Source organism: Cordyceps militaris (genome assembly GCF_000225605.1).
Source record: "Cordyceps militaris CM01 unplaced genomic scaffold CCM_S00004, whole genome shotgun sequence".
NCBI lineage: Eukaryota > Fungi > Ascomycota > Sordariomycetes > Hypocreales > Cordycipitaceae > Cordyceps > Cordyceps militaris.
Genome location: NW_006271972.1, coordinates 2,089,335 through 2,108,223, shown reverse-complemented (window position 1 = coordinate 2,108,223; position 18,889 = coordinate 2,089,335). Strand labels below are relative to the sequence as shown.

At 53.3% G+C, this 18,889-nt stretch overlaps 6 protein-coding genes across 6 annotated transcripts in view; 3 read left to right on the top strand and 3 right to left on the bottom strand.

Annotated features, from left to right (window-relative positions):
- Positions 1 to 103: 103 nt before the first annotated feature.
- On the bottom strand, positions 104 to 1,564 carry CCM_05657 (WD40 repeat-like-containing domain; the record flags this gene model as incomplete). Its single annotated transcript, XM_006670801.1, has 3 exons — positions 104 to 982; positions 1,038 to 1,293; positions 1,350 to 1,564. 3 exons carry the CDS (start codon positions 1,562 to 1,564, stop codon positions 104 to 106), a joined length of 1,350 nt encoding a protein of 449 aa, XP_006670864.1.
- A 1,890-nt stretch (positions 1,565 to 3,454) lies between these two features.
- CCM_05656 (glutaminyl-tRNA synthetase) lies at positions 3,455 to 6,865 on the top strand (the record flags this gene model as incomplete). Its single annotated transcript, XM_006670800.1, has 10 exons — positions 3,455 to 3,484; positions 3,564 to 3,625; positions 4,200 to 4,626; positions 4,690 to 4,752; positions 4,810 to 4,816; positions 4,887 to 5,418; positions 5,504 to 6,386; positions 6,467 to 6,536; positions 6,607 to 6,631; positions 6,727 to 6,865. 10 exons carry the CDS (start codon positions 3,455 to 3,457, stop codon positions 6,863 to 6,865), a joined length of 2,238 nt encoding a protein of 745 aa, XP_006670863.1.
- An 899-nt stretch (positions 6,866 to 7,764) lies between these two features.
- On the bottom strand, positions 7,765 to 8,818 carry CCM_05655 (tetratricopeptide repeat protein 1 (TTC1), putative; the record flags this gene model as incomplete). Its single annotated transcript, XM_006670799.1, has 3 exons — positions 7,765 to 8,544; positions 8,608 to 8,693; positions 8,728 to 8,818. The coding sequence occupies 3 exons, from the start codon at positions 8,816 to 8,818 to the stop codon at positions 7,765 to 7,767; spliced, it is 957 nt and encodes a 318-aa protein (XP_006670862.1).
- Positions 8,819 to 8,955: 137 nt separating this feature from the next.
- On the top strand, positions 8,956 to 9,872 carry CCM_05654 (HAD superfamily hydrolase, putative; the record flags this gene model as incomplete). The annotated part of the gene is made up of 2 exons (XM_006670798.1): positions 8,956 to 8,972; positions 9,035 to 9,872. The coding sequence occupies 2 exons, from the start codon at positions 8,956 to 8,958 to the stop codon at positions 9,870 to 9,872; spliced, it is 855 nt and encodes a 284-aa protein (XP_006670861.1).
- Positions 9,873 to 10,071: 199 nt separating this feature from the next.
- Positions 10,072 to 16,692, bottom strand: CCM_05653 (ankyrin repeat-containing domain; the record flags this gene model as incomplete). The annotated part of the gene is made up of 8 exons (XM_006670797.1): positions 10,072 to 10,309; positions 10,359 to 11,898; positions 11,931 to 12,075; positions 12,217 to 12,381; positions 12,472 to 13,888; positions 13,967 to 14,898; positions 14,965 to 15,894; positions 15,946 to 16,692. The coding sequence occupies 8 exons, from the start codon at positions 16,690 to 16,692 to the stop codon at positions 10,072 to 10,074; spliced, it is 6,114 nt and encodes a 2,037-aa protein (XP_006670860.1).
- Positions 16,693 to 18,581: 1,889 nt separating this feature from the next.
- CCM_05652 (uncharacterized protein) overlaps positions 18,582 to 18,889 on the top strand; it is a gene marked incomplete at both ends in the record, with an annotated part of 691 nt that continues 383 nt past the window's right edge. Inside the window, one exon of the mRNA XM_006670796.1 lies at positions 18,582 to 18,850. Within this exon, the coding sequence (XP_006670859.1) occupies positions 18,582 to 18,850 (269 nt within the window). The remainder of the gene's footprint in view (positions 18,851 to 18,889) is intronic.

Here is an 18,889-nt window from a genome sequence, read left to right as displayed (position 1 = left end):
CAAGAGGCGTGGCGACGGTGCTCGAATCACACCCGATAGGGTATGCCGCTGAATGTGATTGCTCATGGAAGTGAAGAGCAAAGGTTGCAGTCATTATTCATAGTTAATATATATCCCAGAGACTTAATTTACCGTCTTTGGCCCCGGCGGCCACCCAGTGGGTATGCTTCGCATGATGCAATCGCCTATCCTTGACCGTCATGGCCCGCGCTCCGTCCGGCTTGCCAGGGCTTAAAATGACTGCATCCGAGGTGCTTTCTTGCGTCGATGGAGCCAACTGCAGCTGCTTCTTCTTCTCCATCGAAACCTCGTCTGCGCCGGGCTTCACGTGCGCAAAAGCGGCAGCGTAGACGCCGACTTGGTGCCATTTGAGCACGGCAAGCTCTTTGAGGGACTTGGTCGCGTAGACGCGAATCCTGGCATCCCAGCCGGCCGTCGCAAACACACGGCCGTCGGAGCGAATCGTCAGGCTCTGCTGCCCGGAATGCTTCGTGTTGGCCACCTTGATGGGGTGCTCCCAGACACTGGTGGTAAGTTCAGGGATGCCACTCGTCTGGGCGGCTGGCTGGCCGGCAAACAAGGCTCCGATGCCAGTGGTCGTTGCTGGTGCGGATACGGCTTCGTCTGTCGTCGTGATGGTATGTGGCGGAGCGGAGACTTCTGGTATTTTGGTTTGCAGGGAGGTCGGAATGGGGTGCTTGACAATCAACGAGTCGGCTGCCGAGGAGATGAAGTATTCACCGCGCGCGTCGGCGTCCAGTGACAGCACCGGCTGTGAATGTGACTGGCCGCGATACGTCGTAACCCACTCGTCTGCGTTTTCACGAAGCACGAAGACGGAGCACATGCCATTCTCGAAGCCAGCGCACAACACCAAGTGACGTTCCTTGTAGAGAATGGCGAGCGTCATGGCCATACCGTGTTTTCCACCAGGCTTGACCGTGTGAATACGCTTCTGACTTGGCAGTTCATAAATGTCAATCTAGGACGCATGGATCAGCAAGGGAACCGATATGGCTGGGCAAAATAAAACGCACCGATTCGGCCAACAACGTATTAGGAACGGCGACGAGAATACTGCCACTGGTGTCGTCTGCCAGGGTGGCGCTGACACCCGGCGTATTCGGACATGCGGCAAAAGCACAGAAATTCATCGTGTTGACGCCCAATACATTCAAAATCCACGGCTGTGGGTACGCATCTCCTGTGTGCTCCAGCGGTGATGTCGTTGCCAAATTCTGCTCATCCTCGAAGCGCAGCTGCCACACAAGAAGACGATGGTCTCGGCCGTGTCTGCGTGTCTCTCATGAGCAGGGCGGAACCAATGCGTCTTGTCGACATGCACTCACGTTATGATTTTATCCTCGCCCCAGCCTCGAATAGCGAGAATCGCGTTCTCATGAGCCCGCCACACTGCCTTGGGTCGCATGGTGGCGAGATCCCACAGCATCACGTAGCCGTCAGCGTCGCCGGTGGCGAGGCGGTCATTGCTGCGAACAAATGCCGCGGCGTGAATCTGGGACTTGTGGCCGCGCAAGATGTTGACGGGCGTCGGTTCCGCCATGGCTAGCGCTGTGTTATAATGAAATTCCACCGGATTCAGGCATCATTGACCGAGGGCGTTGAGACTGGAACGTTTGGCGACAGTTTGGATCGCGGGTGGAAGAGTTCTACCAGAGCCGAATTTAGCTACAAGAGCCGAATTTACAGCGGGTGTTCTAAAACTTACAAGTCGGGTTGCCGCCCCACATGCGCTGCCAGGTTCAGTGCTATTTTTTGGCCTGTCTTTTCAACGACCCTGTTGCACACTCACCAAGAACTTATTTCAAGTACCTTTGTTATGTCGCGTGTTGGTCGTTTGTAGAAGCCAATTCCCCAACGGCGGATTACCGTGTTGGAGGAGATTCCAAGCCATGATCACGCTAGGCCATAACTCTAAAGTTAACCTGCACTGTACGGCCGCTACAGGTAGTGCTACAGAGGCCTAGCACAGCACACTGAGCTCGGCCATACAGTGGTCGAATAGCACTCTTCTATTGATGCGGTATAGATAGAGTAGCTTCTGTCATGGGAGTCAGACGCACCCGGGTTGTTTGCCAAAGATGGCACACTGCTGTCAATATGTAGCATGCTTCCAACTGGGCCAGCTACTTGTGCATTATGCATCAAAACTAGCCAAGCTACATTAAAACAGCAGTGCCGCTTTCAACGTAGTCCACCATCTTCGTGAGGGCCGTGAGATCACCTTCCACGGTGCCAGCCAGGTCTTTTGGAACCCAACCTTTTGTGTATCCACCACCAAAGTCAATAAGCCAGGCATTCTGGTTTCCGTCAATGAGGACGTTGTCCGGTTTCGCGTCACCCCACACCAACCCATGTTGATGCAAACACAAGACAATCTGTCTAATCTCCGCTACCCATTGTCGCCGTAGGAATCCCGGTGCATCTGCTTCTACTGCACAAGTCAGAGTCTGACCTTGACAGTCAATGTACGTAAGAAGCAGACCAAACACCGTACCGCTCTCGCCCTTGACCAGTCCAAGGAGGCGAGATGTGCGTACTGAGCTTGGAAGCCCCGAGTTCCGAGCCTTTTCATAACTGCTCAGCTCCTTGTCGAGAATGCTCTTGTCCCCACGCCCCATGAGCTTGAAAAATGCCACAGTACCATTCGGCAAGATGACTCTTTGAGGAAAACAGTCGTACGCGGCTTCCTCATCGAGTTGAATCTCTGACGGCAAGTAGCCTGGCCAGATTTGGCATTTGCTATCTGCCTGGGAAACACCAAACATCAAGCGTGTCTCGGTATGCTCCTCCCTAGGTCGTAAGACTAGCTTATCTGACTCGGCCTCCAGCGTGTACTCTCGTATTGGGGCATATAAGAAATCGTGTAGAGTTGCTATTCCAGCCTTCAACACATGTGTCTGTTCGCAGAGTATAGGGAGTAGAGGTTCAAGCGCCCAGTCGTAGAAATCGTCGACCGTATAGCCATCAAGTTCATAGTTTTCGGCAACTTGAAGAAAAAAAATGTATTTTTCTTTAATTTGAGGTGAAGAGGTGAAGCCATCCTCGCTAGCGTGAATAACAAAACGCACATAGTTGCACATTACTACTAGCTCCGTGTTAGTATCGAAATTGGAGAATGAAAATTCGATCACGCTCCATGGGGGCGGTAACACGGAGTTGACCGCTGGAATGTCATTCATGGCAGCGGTGTAGAGATGTCTCTCTTGCTTGCAGCCCAGAGTTTAATGCAGATCTGAGGTTATTGAATGAATGGCTGTCGGATTAAATAGGTACCCAGCTGGCTGCTACCGACCCACTATTCTGATCAGCACTGAGCATCTTAGCTGTATTACGTTACCCGTTACCCATACACATTTAGTTACTGCTTGCCATCCTAAACTTGACTGATTTGCTTCCAGATACGAAGTTTATGCTTGTGGCGCATAAGAACATGGTCACTTGTTTTGGTTGTATAAGCTTGGTGATGACATTCCCCCACCGAGAAATATTATCCTGGCGATTGACCTGCAGGAGCATTCCTTGTAAGTCCTTACTTACAGTGGCTCTTCCTGGAAGGACTTTTCAACCCCACGACGAACCAGCGAGAGCCCCATAGAGGCCTGTTGGATGGATTTTAATCAGAATTATTTGTAAAATTTAGGTTTGGTTTTGGTTTTAAGGTCCCCGCAGGCGCCGTTTGCCCTTTTCAGGGATTCCCACCGGCGTTAATTAGTAATAATAATAATAATAATCTTCCTGGAAGGACCACTGGGCATATTCACGTCGTGACTCATGCTACCGGTGACGTTAGAAACGGATTCCAGATCAAGATAACGCAACCATTTATCGCGCCACAGGAAATCGGCCCGTCAAAAAGGATCCCGCTTCAGTGAATAAACGGCAAATTCTTCAATGAGACTAATCATATATAATATAGTTTTGTTTTATTTGAATTATATTATAAGGTAAGTTACTAATACTACTATAATGCCCTTAGATACTGACAAGAGTCCTGGTTGTTTGATCAAAATACCGGATTATATTTCCGCCCGGCTTCCGAATGTTTGTCCTACGTAGGCGTTTTTCTTTTCTTTTTTTCAACGCCGAGCCTTGTTATATCACGTGCTCTTAGAAACCTGATGTGACTGTGACTCACATAATTATAAGCGAAAAGATTTGTAGGTCCGGATTTCCAGACCAGACTATAGTCATAACGGGACGGAGCACTCGTTACCTGCCATTTCGATCCTATTCCATTGTCAGACCCAGTTTGGCAGCGAACTCACCATGGCTGAAACCATTGCTGAAAACACTGCCAAGCTCCAGCTTGATGCGGAGACTGGGGAAATGGTCTCCAAGAATGAGCTCAAGAAGCGTACGCAGAAGCGGGCCAAGAAGACGGCCGCCGCCGTGTTGCGCAACAGCAGACAAGCATCGACGCCATTGCCAACCGGAGGTCAGGATCTGACCAACACGCCAGGCGGCAAACCCGCTAAGACCGATGAGGCTACTTTCGACCCAGACGCCATGTTCAAGCAGGGATTCCTGGCAGAGGTCTACAAGCTTCGCCAATCGGAAAATGTCGTGACGCGATTCCCACCAGAGCCGAATGGCTACCTCCATGTATACATTTCCTCTTTGGCTGATTTCTTGCGTTCCCCAAAAGGAAGCTAACATAGGAGCTAGCTTGGGCACTCCAAGGCCATTGCTATCAACTTTGGGTTTGCCAGACATCATGGCGGCAAAACAGTAAGTTGGACTCCAGGGTCTCTGACATGTAGCCAACTAACACCGGCAGATTCTCAGGTGCATAGTTCCCGGATTTGTAGTAGACCTCCGATTCTCGCTTACATGACGACGTAGATTTGATGATACAAACCCAGACGCCGAAAAAGAGGAGTACTACCTGGCCATTGAGGAGACGATTCGGTGGCTGGGATTCACCCCGTCCGAGATCACATATGCGTCGGACAACTTCCAGCGCATGTACGACCTCGCTGAGGAGCTGATCAAGAAGGACAAGGCCTACGTGTGCCACTGCAATGAATCCGAGACCAAGCTGCAGCGTGGCGGCGAGGATGGCTTGACCCCGAGATATCGTTGCGCGCATGCAAAGCAGGATGTCGACACCAACCTCAAGAAATTCCGCGGCATGCGTGACGGCGAATACGCTCCACAAACCGCCTGGCTCCGCATGAAGCAGGATATTGAGAATCCGAACCCCCAGATGTGGGATATTGCCGCCTACCGAATTCCCAAGGATCAGCATCCTCATCTTCGGACGGGTACCAAATGGCGCGTGTATCCGACTTATGACTTTGCGCACTGCTTGTGTGATAGCTTTGAGGGCATCACGCACAGCCTATGTACCACCGAGTTCATCATGTCGCGAGAGAGCTACGAATGGCTCAACCAGTATGTATTGCCTTCCTCCCTTGAGTCGCGATGTGGGAAAGACGCGCTTCTAGATTTGAACCGTGCCTGCGTGACGTGGTGTTAGCTTATACGAGAGCAGGCTTCTGGTGGAATACCAGCCGATGCAACGCGAATATGGCCGCTTGAAACTTGACGGCACGGTCTTGAGCAAGAGAGACCTAAGAAGGTTGGTAGAAGAAAAGGTCGTTCGCGGCTGGGATGATCCGCGTCTGTATACCCTCAAGGGGATACGGCGACGAGGTATACCCCCAGCAGCTCTTCTTGCCTTTATTTATGAGCTTGGCGTGACCACCGCCCTGACGTCCATCAACATCAAACGTTTTGAGCAGTCTATTCGACGGTGTCTTGAGAAGGATGTTCCTCGTCTTATGCTGGTTCTCGACCCTGTGCGTGTGGTGATTGAAGACGCCGAGGAGCAGGATCTCGATATACCCTTTCTGCCGAGGGACCCAAAGATGGGATCCCATAAAATTCGGCTGACAAAGAGTGTCTACATCGACCGCTCTGACTTCCGCGAGGTTGATAGCAAGGACTACTTCCGTCTCGCCCCAGGCAAGATCGTTGGTCTCCTGCACATGCCATATCCTATCAAGGCCATCTCTTTTACCAAGGATGAGGCCACTGGAGCCGTCACAGAGATTCAAGCAGTCTTTGACAAGGATGGCAAGAAGCCCAAGACATTTATCCAGTGGGTACCTGAGGGCTCGCCCAAGGCTGAAGTGCGTATTCATGCGGCCCTATTTAAATCAGACCAGCCCAAATCGGTGCCCGGAGGGTTTATGAACGACATCAACCCTGACAGTGAGATTATATGGCCGAACGCCATGATCGAAACTGGCTTCTACGAAGTGCGCCGTCGTGCGCCATGGCCCGAGGCAGAGGGTGAGAAAACTAGGGAGTGCGGACCTGACAGTATCCGATTTCAGGGCATGCGTGTCGCTTACTTTGTGAGTGATTGCTTGCTGTGTTTTGTTTTTGTCTTGCTCCCCTCAATCATGCTAATGGTGCGTGTCTTGTTCCCTGGCAGGCCTGTGACTCGGACAGTACGGATGATAAGATTGTGCTCAACCGCATTGTAGCTTTGAAGGAGGACTCCAGTAAGAGCAGCTGAAACTGAAACTTTGGACACTCACTAGCGAATCAAGAGCGGGAATTGCGCTCACTCAGAGTCCATGGGCTGGGTCGACTTTTGGTATGCCACTACTAGAATGATGGCTAGGCTTCAAGATGGTGATATTGTTAGACTGGACTAGCATCGCAGTGAATTCGGCTAGACTGGGTTTGCAGTTACGAAAATTCAGACTCGGCTGGTGTCTTCTCTGTGAAAGCCTTTCATCGTTCCCACAGGAGCACCACCGTTGGCCACAGCCACTGCATTCTTATTGTGCTACAGTCCTGCCCTACAGGCCTCACCTCATCCATGTAGGGGCCCGCCACAGCGCCACCTTCAGCGTGGCAATGCAGCCCGACACTCCTACAGCTCCCGGCAGCTACCCAACCACTAAAAAAGGTTGCAAGGAAAATCCGCGCAGGCCAATGTCCAGCATCAATTCGTCTCTCAACATCTTCCTAGAAAACTAGCATCAGTAAATACGTAGTTGTCTGATTCATCTTTTATAATTTGATTATAAATATCTCGATTTCCTCGGAGTTTTTTTGACAGGATGTGGCTTTTCAAGGACGGGATTCTGTTCAGAGACAATGGCCCGCACGAGAGTCGCATTCGTAACGCAAAGGCTGCGCTGCGCGGTGATCAAGCTTGGGTAAATCGGCGTATTGAAAAGTGTACTCTTTACGAAGGTGGTTTTATAATCGACGCGTTTTCTTTTTCATAATCTACTAGCTATTTTGGTCCATGGTGACGGTTGCTGTAAAGACGCAGCGAGAGCCTCTGTTGTTGGTCGCCAAATATACAGTAATTTAAATGACAGAGTATCAGGATCTTTTTCAATATTTCTGGTCTATCAGCTTGCAATAACTACCTCTATTGTATTGACCTCGCTAATATGCTGTTTATTAGTCTCCCAGCCTACAGCCCGTCATCACCTTTGTGTCTTGGGTCTGGTGTTGTTTCCGGGACTTATTCAGACGACGATCAGCCGGTTGCGTTGCCAAATCCGGGAAACAGGGTGCGCTGGTTGATGTCAGAATGGTCCGAATATTGAGAGATTGGGGTTCTTTGAAAGGAGACTCGTAATAAATTCCCCAAGAACAATGGGCATGAATATACAGAGCAAGCAATCATGTGGATATAAACCATGGCTCACGTCCGTTGATCCCGTATCAAATTTTCTTTCCCTTCTTAACCCTCGAGAACGAGCAGTTTCATGATTCCTTATTGCCTTGAAAGTTCATACTGTAGCCACCCGTCGCCCCATCCTTGACCATTTGGAAATTATTCGTGCTCAGGCCAAACGGCTTCAGGATGCCATCCCCCAGCGTGCGCAGCTTCCCCCACATCTCCGTCATCTCCTGCTCCTGGGCCGCCTTGGTCCTGGGCGGCAGCGCGAGGCGCTGCCGGCGCACCGTCTGGGCGTCGGCCGGCGCGAGGCCGGGCGTCACGGAGAGCGCCTTGTAGTCCTCCTCTGCGGCGGACAGGTTGGACCAGCCGCCGGCCTCGGCCCGCGCACGGCCGCGCCGCAGGAGCGCCTTGATGCGTATGCGTTGGATGTCCTTCTTGGTCGCCTCGGGAACGTGAGCGGGTATGAATGGCGGAGGCTCCGCGCCGGTTGGTTCGCCCTCCTCCGCTTTCCCGTCTGAGGGGTGGTTTGCGTTTTCGCCCTCATTGACCTTGGCATCCGCGCCCTTTTCCCTGCTCTTGCCGGCGGCGGGCTCCGGCTTGGCCTCGGGAATCAGCCCGAGTTCGCGCTCCATCGCCACGAGGGCATCGAGCGAGGCCGAGGCCGCCTTGATGGCCGCCACCCACTCTTCAAGCTTCAGCTGGCAGGCCGAGACGTTGCTGTGGATGACGGCTCGCTCAAAGTGTCTGTAGTCGGGACATGACTCCAGCGCCTCTTGGTACTGGACGAGGGCGGCATCGCACTCGCCAGCATTGAACAACTCGTTGGCTTTGGTCTTTTTCTGTGCTGACTCGTCCAAAAGTGCCTGCCATTATTTTGTCAGTATATCGGTGTTGACCAAGAACCTGTTGTACTGCCCTGGACGCACCTGTTCTTCTTCAGCAGAGAACCGTGTCGTGCTAGCTTGTGTCGACTCGTCGGTCTGCTTCAGACCAGCCTCTGGCGGTGCCGACGCTGCGGGTGACTCATGAGATGCCATAAATCGTACGGCTAGACAGTGAAACAGCTACAGAGCCCACTTGGACAAATTCGATTCTCCAGCTGGTGAGATGCAGGTGTAATGTGATGCCCTCGGACATTGCTGCAAGGTGGATCGTGCAACCCCACCACCCCGCGCAACTTGCATTTTACTGCCCAATTCACATCTTCAACGCGCCTCTATCACTGCCACGTTTTTCCCCTGCTTCTCAATATCCGCGATTCCGTCTCACTCACAATGGCCCCCAAGACCGAGTATGTACCCTGGCCACGCTCCCCGCAACTATGCTTTGAGTACGCGCTAACGCCTTCTCCAGCTTCCCCCCCGTCAGGGCCTGCCTGTTTGACATGGACGGCCTGCTCCTCGACACCGAGGACCTGTACACGCTGTGCGTCAACAAAGTGCTCGCCCAGTACGACCGGCCGCCGATGCCGTGGTCCGTCAAGGCCCGTCTGCAGGGGCGTCCCGGCCCGGCCGCCAACCAAATCTTTAGCGACTGGGCCAAGCTGCCCATCTCCACGGCCGAGTACTCGGCGCAGCTGTCCGTCTTCCAGAAGCAATTCTTCGGCACCGCCAAGCCGCTGCCCGGCGTCCCCCAGCTCCTGCAGGACCTCGACGCCACCAAGGGCGCCGGCGCGCCGTCAGGAAACCCCGGCGCGCCGCCGCATGCCGTCCACATGGCGCTCGCCACGAGCTCGCACCGCGCCAACTTTGACCTCAAGACGACGCACCTGCAAGACCTCTTCTCCGTGTTCCCCGAGGAGCGTCGCGTCAAGGGCGACGACACGCGCCTCGCGGCCGGCCGCGGCAAGCCCCTGCCGGACATCTTCCTGCTGGCGCTGCAGACGGTCAACGACTCGCTGCCCGCGGGGGAGCCGCCCATCACGCCGCAGGAGTGCCTCGTGTTTGAGGACTCGGTGCCGGGCGTCGAGGCCGGGCGTCGCGCCGGCATGCGCGTGGTGTGGTGCCCGCACCCGATGCTCAAGAAGGAGGTTGAGGGACGCGAGGCCCAGATCCTGGCCGGGCGCACGGGCGAGGCGGGTGACGTGGACCTGCACCAGGTGGGCGAGATCGACGACGGCTGGGCCGAGTATCTCGAGACGCTGGAGAATTTCCCCTATGAGCACTACGGCATTGTCATCCCCAAGGCTTAGACGCAATGTTTTGCTTTGTCGGGAGGAATGAGCTTGAAAAGACGGAGGACACGAAGACAAAAGTTTTTTTTGCAAGAGTTTTGACATACAAAGAGCTAATACGATAGATGAAGATAAAAATCACAACTGGTTCTCCTATTCAACAGACGGCACCCATCAGCGCACACCAGTCTCGTTGATTCGTTTCTCATGTACTCACCTACCCGGCTCTATGTGTCTCAACCATGTGTTGGTGCCAGCTGTCTTTTCGCGGAAATGTCTTGCCGCCGCTCGGTGAGTACTCGCAGCTGTCGACGGAGCAAAAGAACTTGCCATCAACGCCACCCTTTTCGTGCCGCTCCGTGATGTGGCGGTCCCGGAGCGTCTTGGTCCCCGGACCCCAGCCACAGCTGCCGAATGGACATGGGTGCTTGTCGTCATGAAGTCCCGGATCGTGTCTACGTCAGAGTTAATAAGAACTCATTTACGATGGGTATGTGTCCATACTCTGGTGTTTGTGGCTCCTCTGTGTTGCCCTGAATCTGGCCTTGGCTCTGGATGGGCAATGGCGGGTGGCCTGCTGCTTCTCCTGCCGCCACAACCTCGTGGTTTTCTACTTCTCCGGCCGACGCATCGTTCTTAGACTCATCTCTACCATTCAAGTCCGGAATACGACCCTCCACATTCATCGATTGCTCATCTCCGCCTAGTGTTGCCCCCGCCTCCTCTAGGATGCGAATCGCCTTCTCGTCATCCTCCTGCTTCGCATACCACAGCGCTGTACGGCCATCCTTGTCCACCGCATTTACATCCGCCCCAGCTGCGATCAAGTGCCGCAGCATCGGCAGTGTCGCCACGCGCAGCGCCTGCACCATATGATGGCCACCCGCGCGCACATCCACCCACCCACGACTTATCAACACATCCACCGTCTTCTCGCCATTCCTACTGCATGCCTCCAAGAATACATTCTCACGCTCATCGTCCGACTCTAGGTGTAGGTCCGCACCGAGGTCCACCAGCGTCTCGATCGTGTGCGCGCGGTCCCTGTCGAGCGCGCAGCTCAGCGGCGCTCGGCCACGTTCGCCATTCTCACCGTCCTGCCCCCCCTCCGGGCTCATGCCCCAGTCCACCAGCTGCCGGACCGTCGCGCACTCGCCCGCCTCGGCCGCGCACTGCAGCGCGTCGCCGTACCAGTTGCAGCGGTGGGGGTCCGCGCCACGCGCGAGGAGCAGCGCCACGACGGCGACGTGCCCGCTGCTGGCCGCCTTGATGAGGGGTGTGGTGCCCATGGCGGTGGCCTCGTCTACGTCAAAGTGCGGTAGAAGGGTGTGAATGGAGTGCGTCAAACAGTTCATGGCGGCATGGTGCAGGGGTGAGGTGCTGACGGACTCACGCACGCCATAGTAGCCCTCGTGGTAGCCCTTCTGGTAATACAGAACCTGCGTCGCGGCGGCGGTGGCACGTACTGACTTGTAGAAGAGAAGCAGCGCGTCCCACACTGCGGCGTCGGTCTCGACCGGCTGCGCGTAGCGACCCCAGAACGCGGAGGCGTAGGAGACGAACGGGTACGCTGCAACACGCGTGGCAATCTCGGCGCGGGTATGCAGCGGTCCCGACTTGAAGTCATCGAGCAGCAGATAGCTGAGGCAGTCCAGCGCCAGCCGGACCTCACACTGGGGAAATAGCGTGTCGGACGCGGCGACGAGGTACTCCTGTATAGAGTAGTGCGCAAGGCGCAGTTGGCCGGTGTGCTCATCCAGCATAGCGAGGCCCTGGCAGCAGTCGAGGATCATCTTGGCCGTGGGTCGATACTTGGCGTTGACTGAGGTACTGCCCGGGCGGAGCGCCAGAACGTCGCTGAGCTCGGCGGCCTGGAAGAGCCGCTTGGCGTGCGCGAGATGCATAAGTGCCGACAGGGCCAGCCGGCTTCGACTCCCTGGCAGGCGCTGGATGCGGGACAGAGTGTCGTCGAAAGCGTCGATCAAGGCGTCGGTAAGCTGCTCGAGCTTGTCTTCCATTTCACCAATAGTCGGCTCGTTTAATACTGTGCGTAGCTGCAGTACCGCGAGTAGGAACCTGTGATGCGATCAACATTCGAATCATATCCGCGGGCAGCCCGCAGTAGGGTCCCGTACATTCCGCTTGCACTCTGCGTGAGCTTATTTACCAGCTGGTCTACAAACTGCTGATCCGCAATCTGATGGATGTTGGCGACATCGCACTGCTCAAGCACATATCGTTTTATATCTTCGTCTTGTCCAATTAGTGTAATGCAATAAAGAAATATAATTAATTAATCATACATATCTTCATCGCCACTTAAATCACAACACCTCCCTGTATACACAGGGCAGGGGATCACGTGTGTCTCGTTAATAGCTGGTGACCAATCGGGCCGAACATCTTGCAAGACATTGGGATTTACACTAATGGGAAACCTCTTGATGCCGTCGTCAATATTAAAGCAAAATTCGCCGTCGTTGATGTAAAAGCTTAAATGAGTAATCAAGGCCAGATGTCTCAGGGGCTTTAATATGGCTGCGGCATGACGGCTGTTGAGGAGATGTGGGAAAAAGCAATGATGCACGTCATCTCGGAGCGTATCTTCCAAAATTACCGTCACGTCATAGACATCGCAAAAATAACAGATCTTAACCGAGAGCATCGAAAGCACCCTCTCGGGCAAGACAGGCTGGCTGCATAGGTAACGAAGGGCGGTTTGTGCCACAGGTGGGTCATTCTCAACAAACGTTGCGACGATCTCTTCAAGCATGTCCTCAGGGACCTTCGGGAGCGTGCACAATAACATGAACGAAGTGTGTCTCACATGGCTGGACTCGTCGTGCAGGCTCTTCCGAACGAGACTGAAGAATTCGCTGTCGGTAGGTGAGACTGGTGATGTTATGCGAAATACTGCTTCCACGGCGGCTTGTCGGATCCAATACTCCTGATCTCTGAGATTTGCTTTTATGGCTGCCAAAATCTTAGGCGGTAGTTCTTTTTGCCGGCTTAGTACAGTCATAGCCTTCAGCCGCAGCATGGGCTCAATATCACCAAGATGGCTGGCTATTCCCTGCACAATTGCTCGAGGCAAGGGAAGCTCTTTGGGTAGTTTCTCAGCAATGGCCGCGCGTACGCAGTACGTTTCATCATTAAGCGCGGCCGTCAACTCTCTGTTGACATGCTCTGACAAGTCTGAGCGCCGGACTAGAGCGCGAAAAGCGATGGAACGCACCTCATCGTCCTTGTCGTGGAGCCGTGCTGCTACTTTCAGAAGTAAGTCTTCTGGCAAACTCGGTGCCATATCTAGAATGCTGATGGCCTGGCCACGAACATTATCGTCATCGTGATGAAGCCCCAAGGCTATACCATATAGAACCCCTGGGGGCAATGCTGGCTGGCTGGCTAACATTTCGAATGTGCCAGTCCACATTATCCATTCACCAAAATCAAGCCGCTCCAGTATCGCTGCAAGAAGGTTGGGAGGCAGGCATTCCCACCCACTGTCATAATAGGGACCCATGGATACGAAGGGCGGGTCCTCATGGTTAAACCTTGCCGCGACGCGTTCAGCAATTTCCTGAGGTAGGCATGATCGTGCACAGAGAGCAAAGAAGGCCGCCTGGCAGACTTCCACGGCAGTATCGTCCAGGTGCGCCTCCATCGCCGCCAGAATCGCAAGAGGTGCGGGATCCAGGCATTTCAAGGTATTAATACTGTCTTCGCGGATTTCTTCGTTCTCATGCGTCATACACATGGCAACTCTTGATACAACTTGGTCCGGTAAAGTCCTTCTGTCGCTCAAAGCCTGGAGCGCACTACACACGTCCAAATAGTGACCGTCCAGGTGCTTCGCTATCGCATCAAAGATTTCGTAGGGCAAATATTCCTGAGAGCACAGGATCCGAGCTGCGTCATTGCGTACGCTGTCTTCGTCGTCAGAGAGATGCATTACCACGGTAGTAAGGACGGCGTCTGGCAAACGAGGCTGCCTACGCAAGGTACTCAAGGCGAGGCTGTAGTCAGGGTGGTTGCTGTGGAGCCAGGAAAATATTATCCTTAGAGTGCTGTCCGGTATCAACGCTCGTTGTTGTAGTGAAAGTAAAACTCGCTCTCGAAAACTACTTCCCGGCGCGCTTTGTTGTATGGCAGAATTCAGGACTCTTTCGGGAAACTCAGCTTGACTGTCTATCCCCGGCCTAAACCGTTCGAAAAAGCTCGAATACGCATCTAGAGCTTCTTCGACGCGGTCGCGCTGCCTATCATCAAATAGAAGCCACTGGGTAAGCCTATATTCCAAGCGTCGCCGCATTTCTGATGCATCCGAAATATCGCTCAAGCAATACATAAGCAGCTCATGGTGTGCATGACCCAGGAGGTCAAGTGGTTCTTGCTCGATAGTGTGGATGAAGCCGACCAATGACGCCTGGTATTCTTGGTCAAGCAGTCCGGCAACAAAACGCCAGAAGATGAGGTAGCGTCGCGTGTATTTGTGTTTGCGTATGTATTCTTTGGGGTTGACCAACATCGTGTTGGCGCGGCCGCGTCCAAGCAGCTCTAGCTGCGCGTCCGGGGCCGTCCATTTCCTCACAAAGTACCGGGCTGCAAAGTATTCTTGAAACGTCAGGTGAATGAAGTGGCAGGGTCCGGATTCTCGGTTTCGGTTCGTTGTGCGTAGGAAAGATATTTGAAGAAGCTGCCTACTAGGCAAGAATTCTCGACAATTTAAACGAGACGCGATGTGCTCCCAATCAACGGAAGAAAATACAATCTTGTTTGCATCAAGTCCAGAAAATGCGAGGAGCTCAAGAAATTGTCTCTCATCAGATATGAGGCCAGTGACGCCCGTAGCAACATCAGAGGCTGTGACTGGTGTACCTCTAGCCCTCTTGCCCATTTTGACTGCGTCCTTCCTCCACAACTTTATTTCCAGGGCTGAATATATTTCAGTCATGGTAGCTGGAGGGCCGGCTCGGTCTGCGTCTCGTCGTTCATCCCAAGTATAGCACAGAGCATCCAGCAGAATTGGGATTCGCACAAGAGTCTGCAAACGTTCGTGTCTGTCGAGAAGCTGCAAGATGGAATAAGCTTCGTCAGTGGTTCTATTTACGCCTGATGAACTGCTGAGACGGCTAAAGGTTTGTTGAATATATTCCTTCACTTGTAAAGGGTAGAATCCGATCGTTTCGAGCACGAGGTCACATGGTCTAAGCAGGTCAGGCAGGTTGGCGGACGGCCGTGATGTGATTATCACATTGTTCTGGCCCAGTAGTACCTCAAGAAATTTAAACCTCTTCTCTCCAACATGAAGGTCGGGCAAGATTTCATCCAGGCCATCGAGAAGAAAAAGCGTCCTGCTGCTGATCATAGGCAACAAGTCCGCTACATGATTTGCAAGGTCTTGTCGTTCCTGCGGGATAGAAAAGAACTCATAAAAAAGCAACTTGTTGAAGCTGAGTACCAATTCTTCTTTGAGGTTTCTTAGAGGTATCCAGAGAACACGGTCGAAGAGTTTCGTCCACAGGCGGTGCAATTCTGTGGATGTCCCATAATGGAAGTCGTAGACTATCTTCTTGCACAATGTTGTCTTTCCAACTCCCGCGCTGCCTCGAATCATGATCCTGCGTGGCAGTTTACCGTTTCGGTCGTTGAACAACGTCGACAAACTGACTTCCATGACCATTTCCCTTTCGTGCCTTTTGTGTGGTGCCGTATCCAATGAATTGTGTTTCACCACTTCACCGGCCCGGTCAGCTTCTACCAGGGTGAGGTTTATGTAGCACTGATCCATTGGCAGCGGGGCACCTGAAAGACGAGTAATTTGCGTGGCTTCCGGGTAGCAGTTGGTCCGGATATAGTCATCAGCCTGGTTCAGTAGTGTTCCTCGTAGTATATTTGCAGCTGCGGCTTTTATTTCGCCAGCAACCGTCCGGTAATCAGCACAATCAGGACCGGAGAACTTGTTCATCAGAGAATGGCATCTATCCAGGCGTAGTCGATTTGTAACTATGTCCAGGTGCGCTGAGCCTTCGTCCACCAACTAGAAGCCATTAGCCGTCATCCCAGGATGGGTGCATTTGGAACTGTTTACCAGCTTTTCTTGGCACAGCTGACGCGGCAGCGACAGCCAAGAAACTACCTTTTTTGTTAGGCTCGTTGTTTTGCCTTCACAGAAGCTGACCAGCTCCAATGGGTTCTCTTTCCCCCTATATAATCTGGTGAATTCTTCGATTATTACGGGATCGGTTTCTTTCGCGTGGACCATGAGCGTGGTCAATTTCTGATCTGTACACGAGGCGTGGAACCGCAGCGCAACCTCGGCCCAGTCGGCGACATCTTTAAATGAGGTCGCTCGGAATGGCGTAGCCAAGAAAACAATACCCCGAGTGGCTCGGAAAATGCGATGGTAGTCGCTATCGGCGCTGGCCGCTTTAACGAGAGCGGCGCTTAGAATGACGCCGCCGAGGCATGACGCAATGAAAAGGATGGGTCGCGGTTCCCTTTCGAAATGATCGTCTTCCAAGAGCTCTCGCTTAATGCCCGCCAAAAGAGGCCTTGTATAGTCTCCCACGGTCTTGGAGGTCAGCGCGGACGGTTGAAATAGGCTTGCCGGCCAGTCGCATGTCAAGATGCGTGCTCTGTCCATCTGGCTCGGGAGCATGTCTGAATCTGCCAACCAGTTGACATCTGGCTTGCCGTCCTTGGACTTGAACGTCCAGGTATTTGGAGATTTTGTGTCTAAGCCGTGAATCGCAACAATGTCGATGTCCGTATTACTTTTGTCTCTTTGGGCAGTGATGTTTTCAAGGCGAACGCCCTCTTCCGAAGATGGCGCCATTGTGCGAAGTATCTCTGTCTCTGGGATATAAAGTGGTTTGGTCTTTGTGAGAGAACGAAGGTTGTATAGCTGCGAAAACAGGAAAAAGCATGGTTGGGCACCGAAAGGCTTCCCCTGTGAGGTGCATGTCAGCTGTCACGCGCAGTCACCGTGCTTGACATGAGCAGGCTGGGAGCTGTCCCCACTCAAACAAGATATTTGATAATACATTTTGGACTAGGTGCGTGTTCCGTGCCTGCCCTCTCGAAGGTAGCGAAATCGCTTATATAGCAAACCGGTAACGCGCCGGGAATGGAACGTTCGCGGCGGCGACAGCATAGGGAAGGAAGGAAGCGGTGATGAAGGTTGTAGCTCGCATCGAATTCGAACATGGGGTATTTTTAAAGACGGTTCGTATCCCGTTAGGTGCGTGTTATGTATCTTGCAAGGCTGTGTGAATCGGGCAGCAGCAACTCATAGGAGAGGCTGACAGACATTTCAAAGTGCTCTGGACCCCAAACTCTACCTATACCTCACGGGGATTGACTCCACCACAATCATTTATCCACGTTGAAACCCTTTACAGCGACTAGTATATTGAAACAGTGGGTGTACGGACGTACCTAGGTAGGCAAGTAGGTGAGGCCATTCGCATCCAAAGGGATCGTTGTTTCCCCCATTCTGTTCACTATAGAGGGGGCGCACGCGGACTTTTTTTAATGGGCAAGTATTGGCCAGACTTCTAAGCCCCTAGTGTCTTTGTAGTATTCGGGCGATCAAAAACGTCAGATCGACGATGAAAAAAACGAGTATTCATGATGAAAGGCAGGAAACAGAGCGGTTGGTCCGTGGCTGGGATTCAACGTAACGAAAGCGGGGTAAATAGGGCCAATCAGAGGCCGCAGATGTCGTGGCACTCTCTCGAGGGTGCGTGCATCAAGAACCTCGGTTGAGCACAGGTAGTTGCTATCGCACGCCTTGAGAGTAGACGAATACCAGGGACTGTCTCTGATAGCTATATAGGTGATAACTTCTTTGTTTTCTAGTGGTAAGAGCTTATTTTTGAGCCGGATTTCGTGACCTAGTTTCTGTTTCTCCTCCGCAGTGAACCGGGACAACTAGTTCCGCAGATCACACTGTTGTTAATAACAAATTTAATTATAGATCCCATCAAAATGGCCTCAGTAGATGTCAATATTCATCAGGGTAGTTACAAGCCCAACGAGAGTAGCACTTAGTACGTCATCTGCCCACGCGGATGCGACAGATTCGATTTCGGCCCTAGATGGCGACACCGGCTTCCAGAATGTCCCAAAGCCGAGAAGCCGAGATTGTGTTTCCAATAGTAGACGAACTCCCCCATCCCAGAAACAACAAAAACGTCACAGGGTCCAAACTGTTTGGGCACCGGACGAGCCGCAGTTCACCTCGAGGCTTGCCCTTGCTGCGCCACACGGCGTGAGCGAACGGCTTGCGGCTTTGGTTGGTCGGGGTTGGTTCAGCGTGCTCCAAAAGAGCCAAGGCTACTTGGTCGGGATTGGTTGCCCCCCTCGCCGAAGCCGCACTGTGCTGTGCTGTGCTGTGCTGTGCTGTGTTACTGCTGCGCCACCACCGGCTGCAGCCTGCCAGGCAGCCTTCTCTCACTGCCACCAGCGCAGACTGGCGCGCGGGCAGGCTGCCTCGCCGCGGGGTTCCATTCCGTTCCCTGAGCGTAATACGTGAGCGCGCCATCGTCATCACGGGGGCTTGGCTCTCTATTCCTCCCAACTACGTATTTATTCCCCTCATCCTCCCTCCCCTTCTCTACTCCCTCATTCCATCATTCACATTATACCCTCGACTTTTACTCCCAAAAAAAAAACCTGTGACAAGGCTTTCTGAAACCCCCCTCCCTCAACACGCCCAAAATAATGTCCAACCAAGACTACTACAGCAACAGCGGCGGCGGCGCTCCCTACGGCGGCCAGCCCAACTACAACCAGGGCGGCTACAACGGCGGAGGCTACCCCCAACAGGCCCAGTACTCGTCTGGCTCCCAGCCCAACAATTACAACCACAACAACAACGGCGGCGGCGGCGGCGGCGGCTACAACCAAGACTACAACAGCAACAGCAACAGCGCCGCGCCGCCCGGTGCCTACGGCCAGTCCCAGCCCAGCTACGCCCCGCAGCAGCCGTCGTACGACAACCGCGGGCACTCCCCCGCACCGGGCTACAA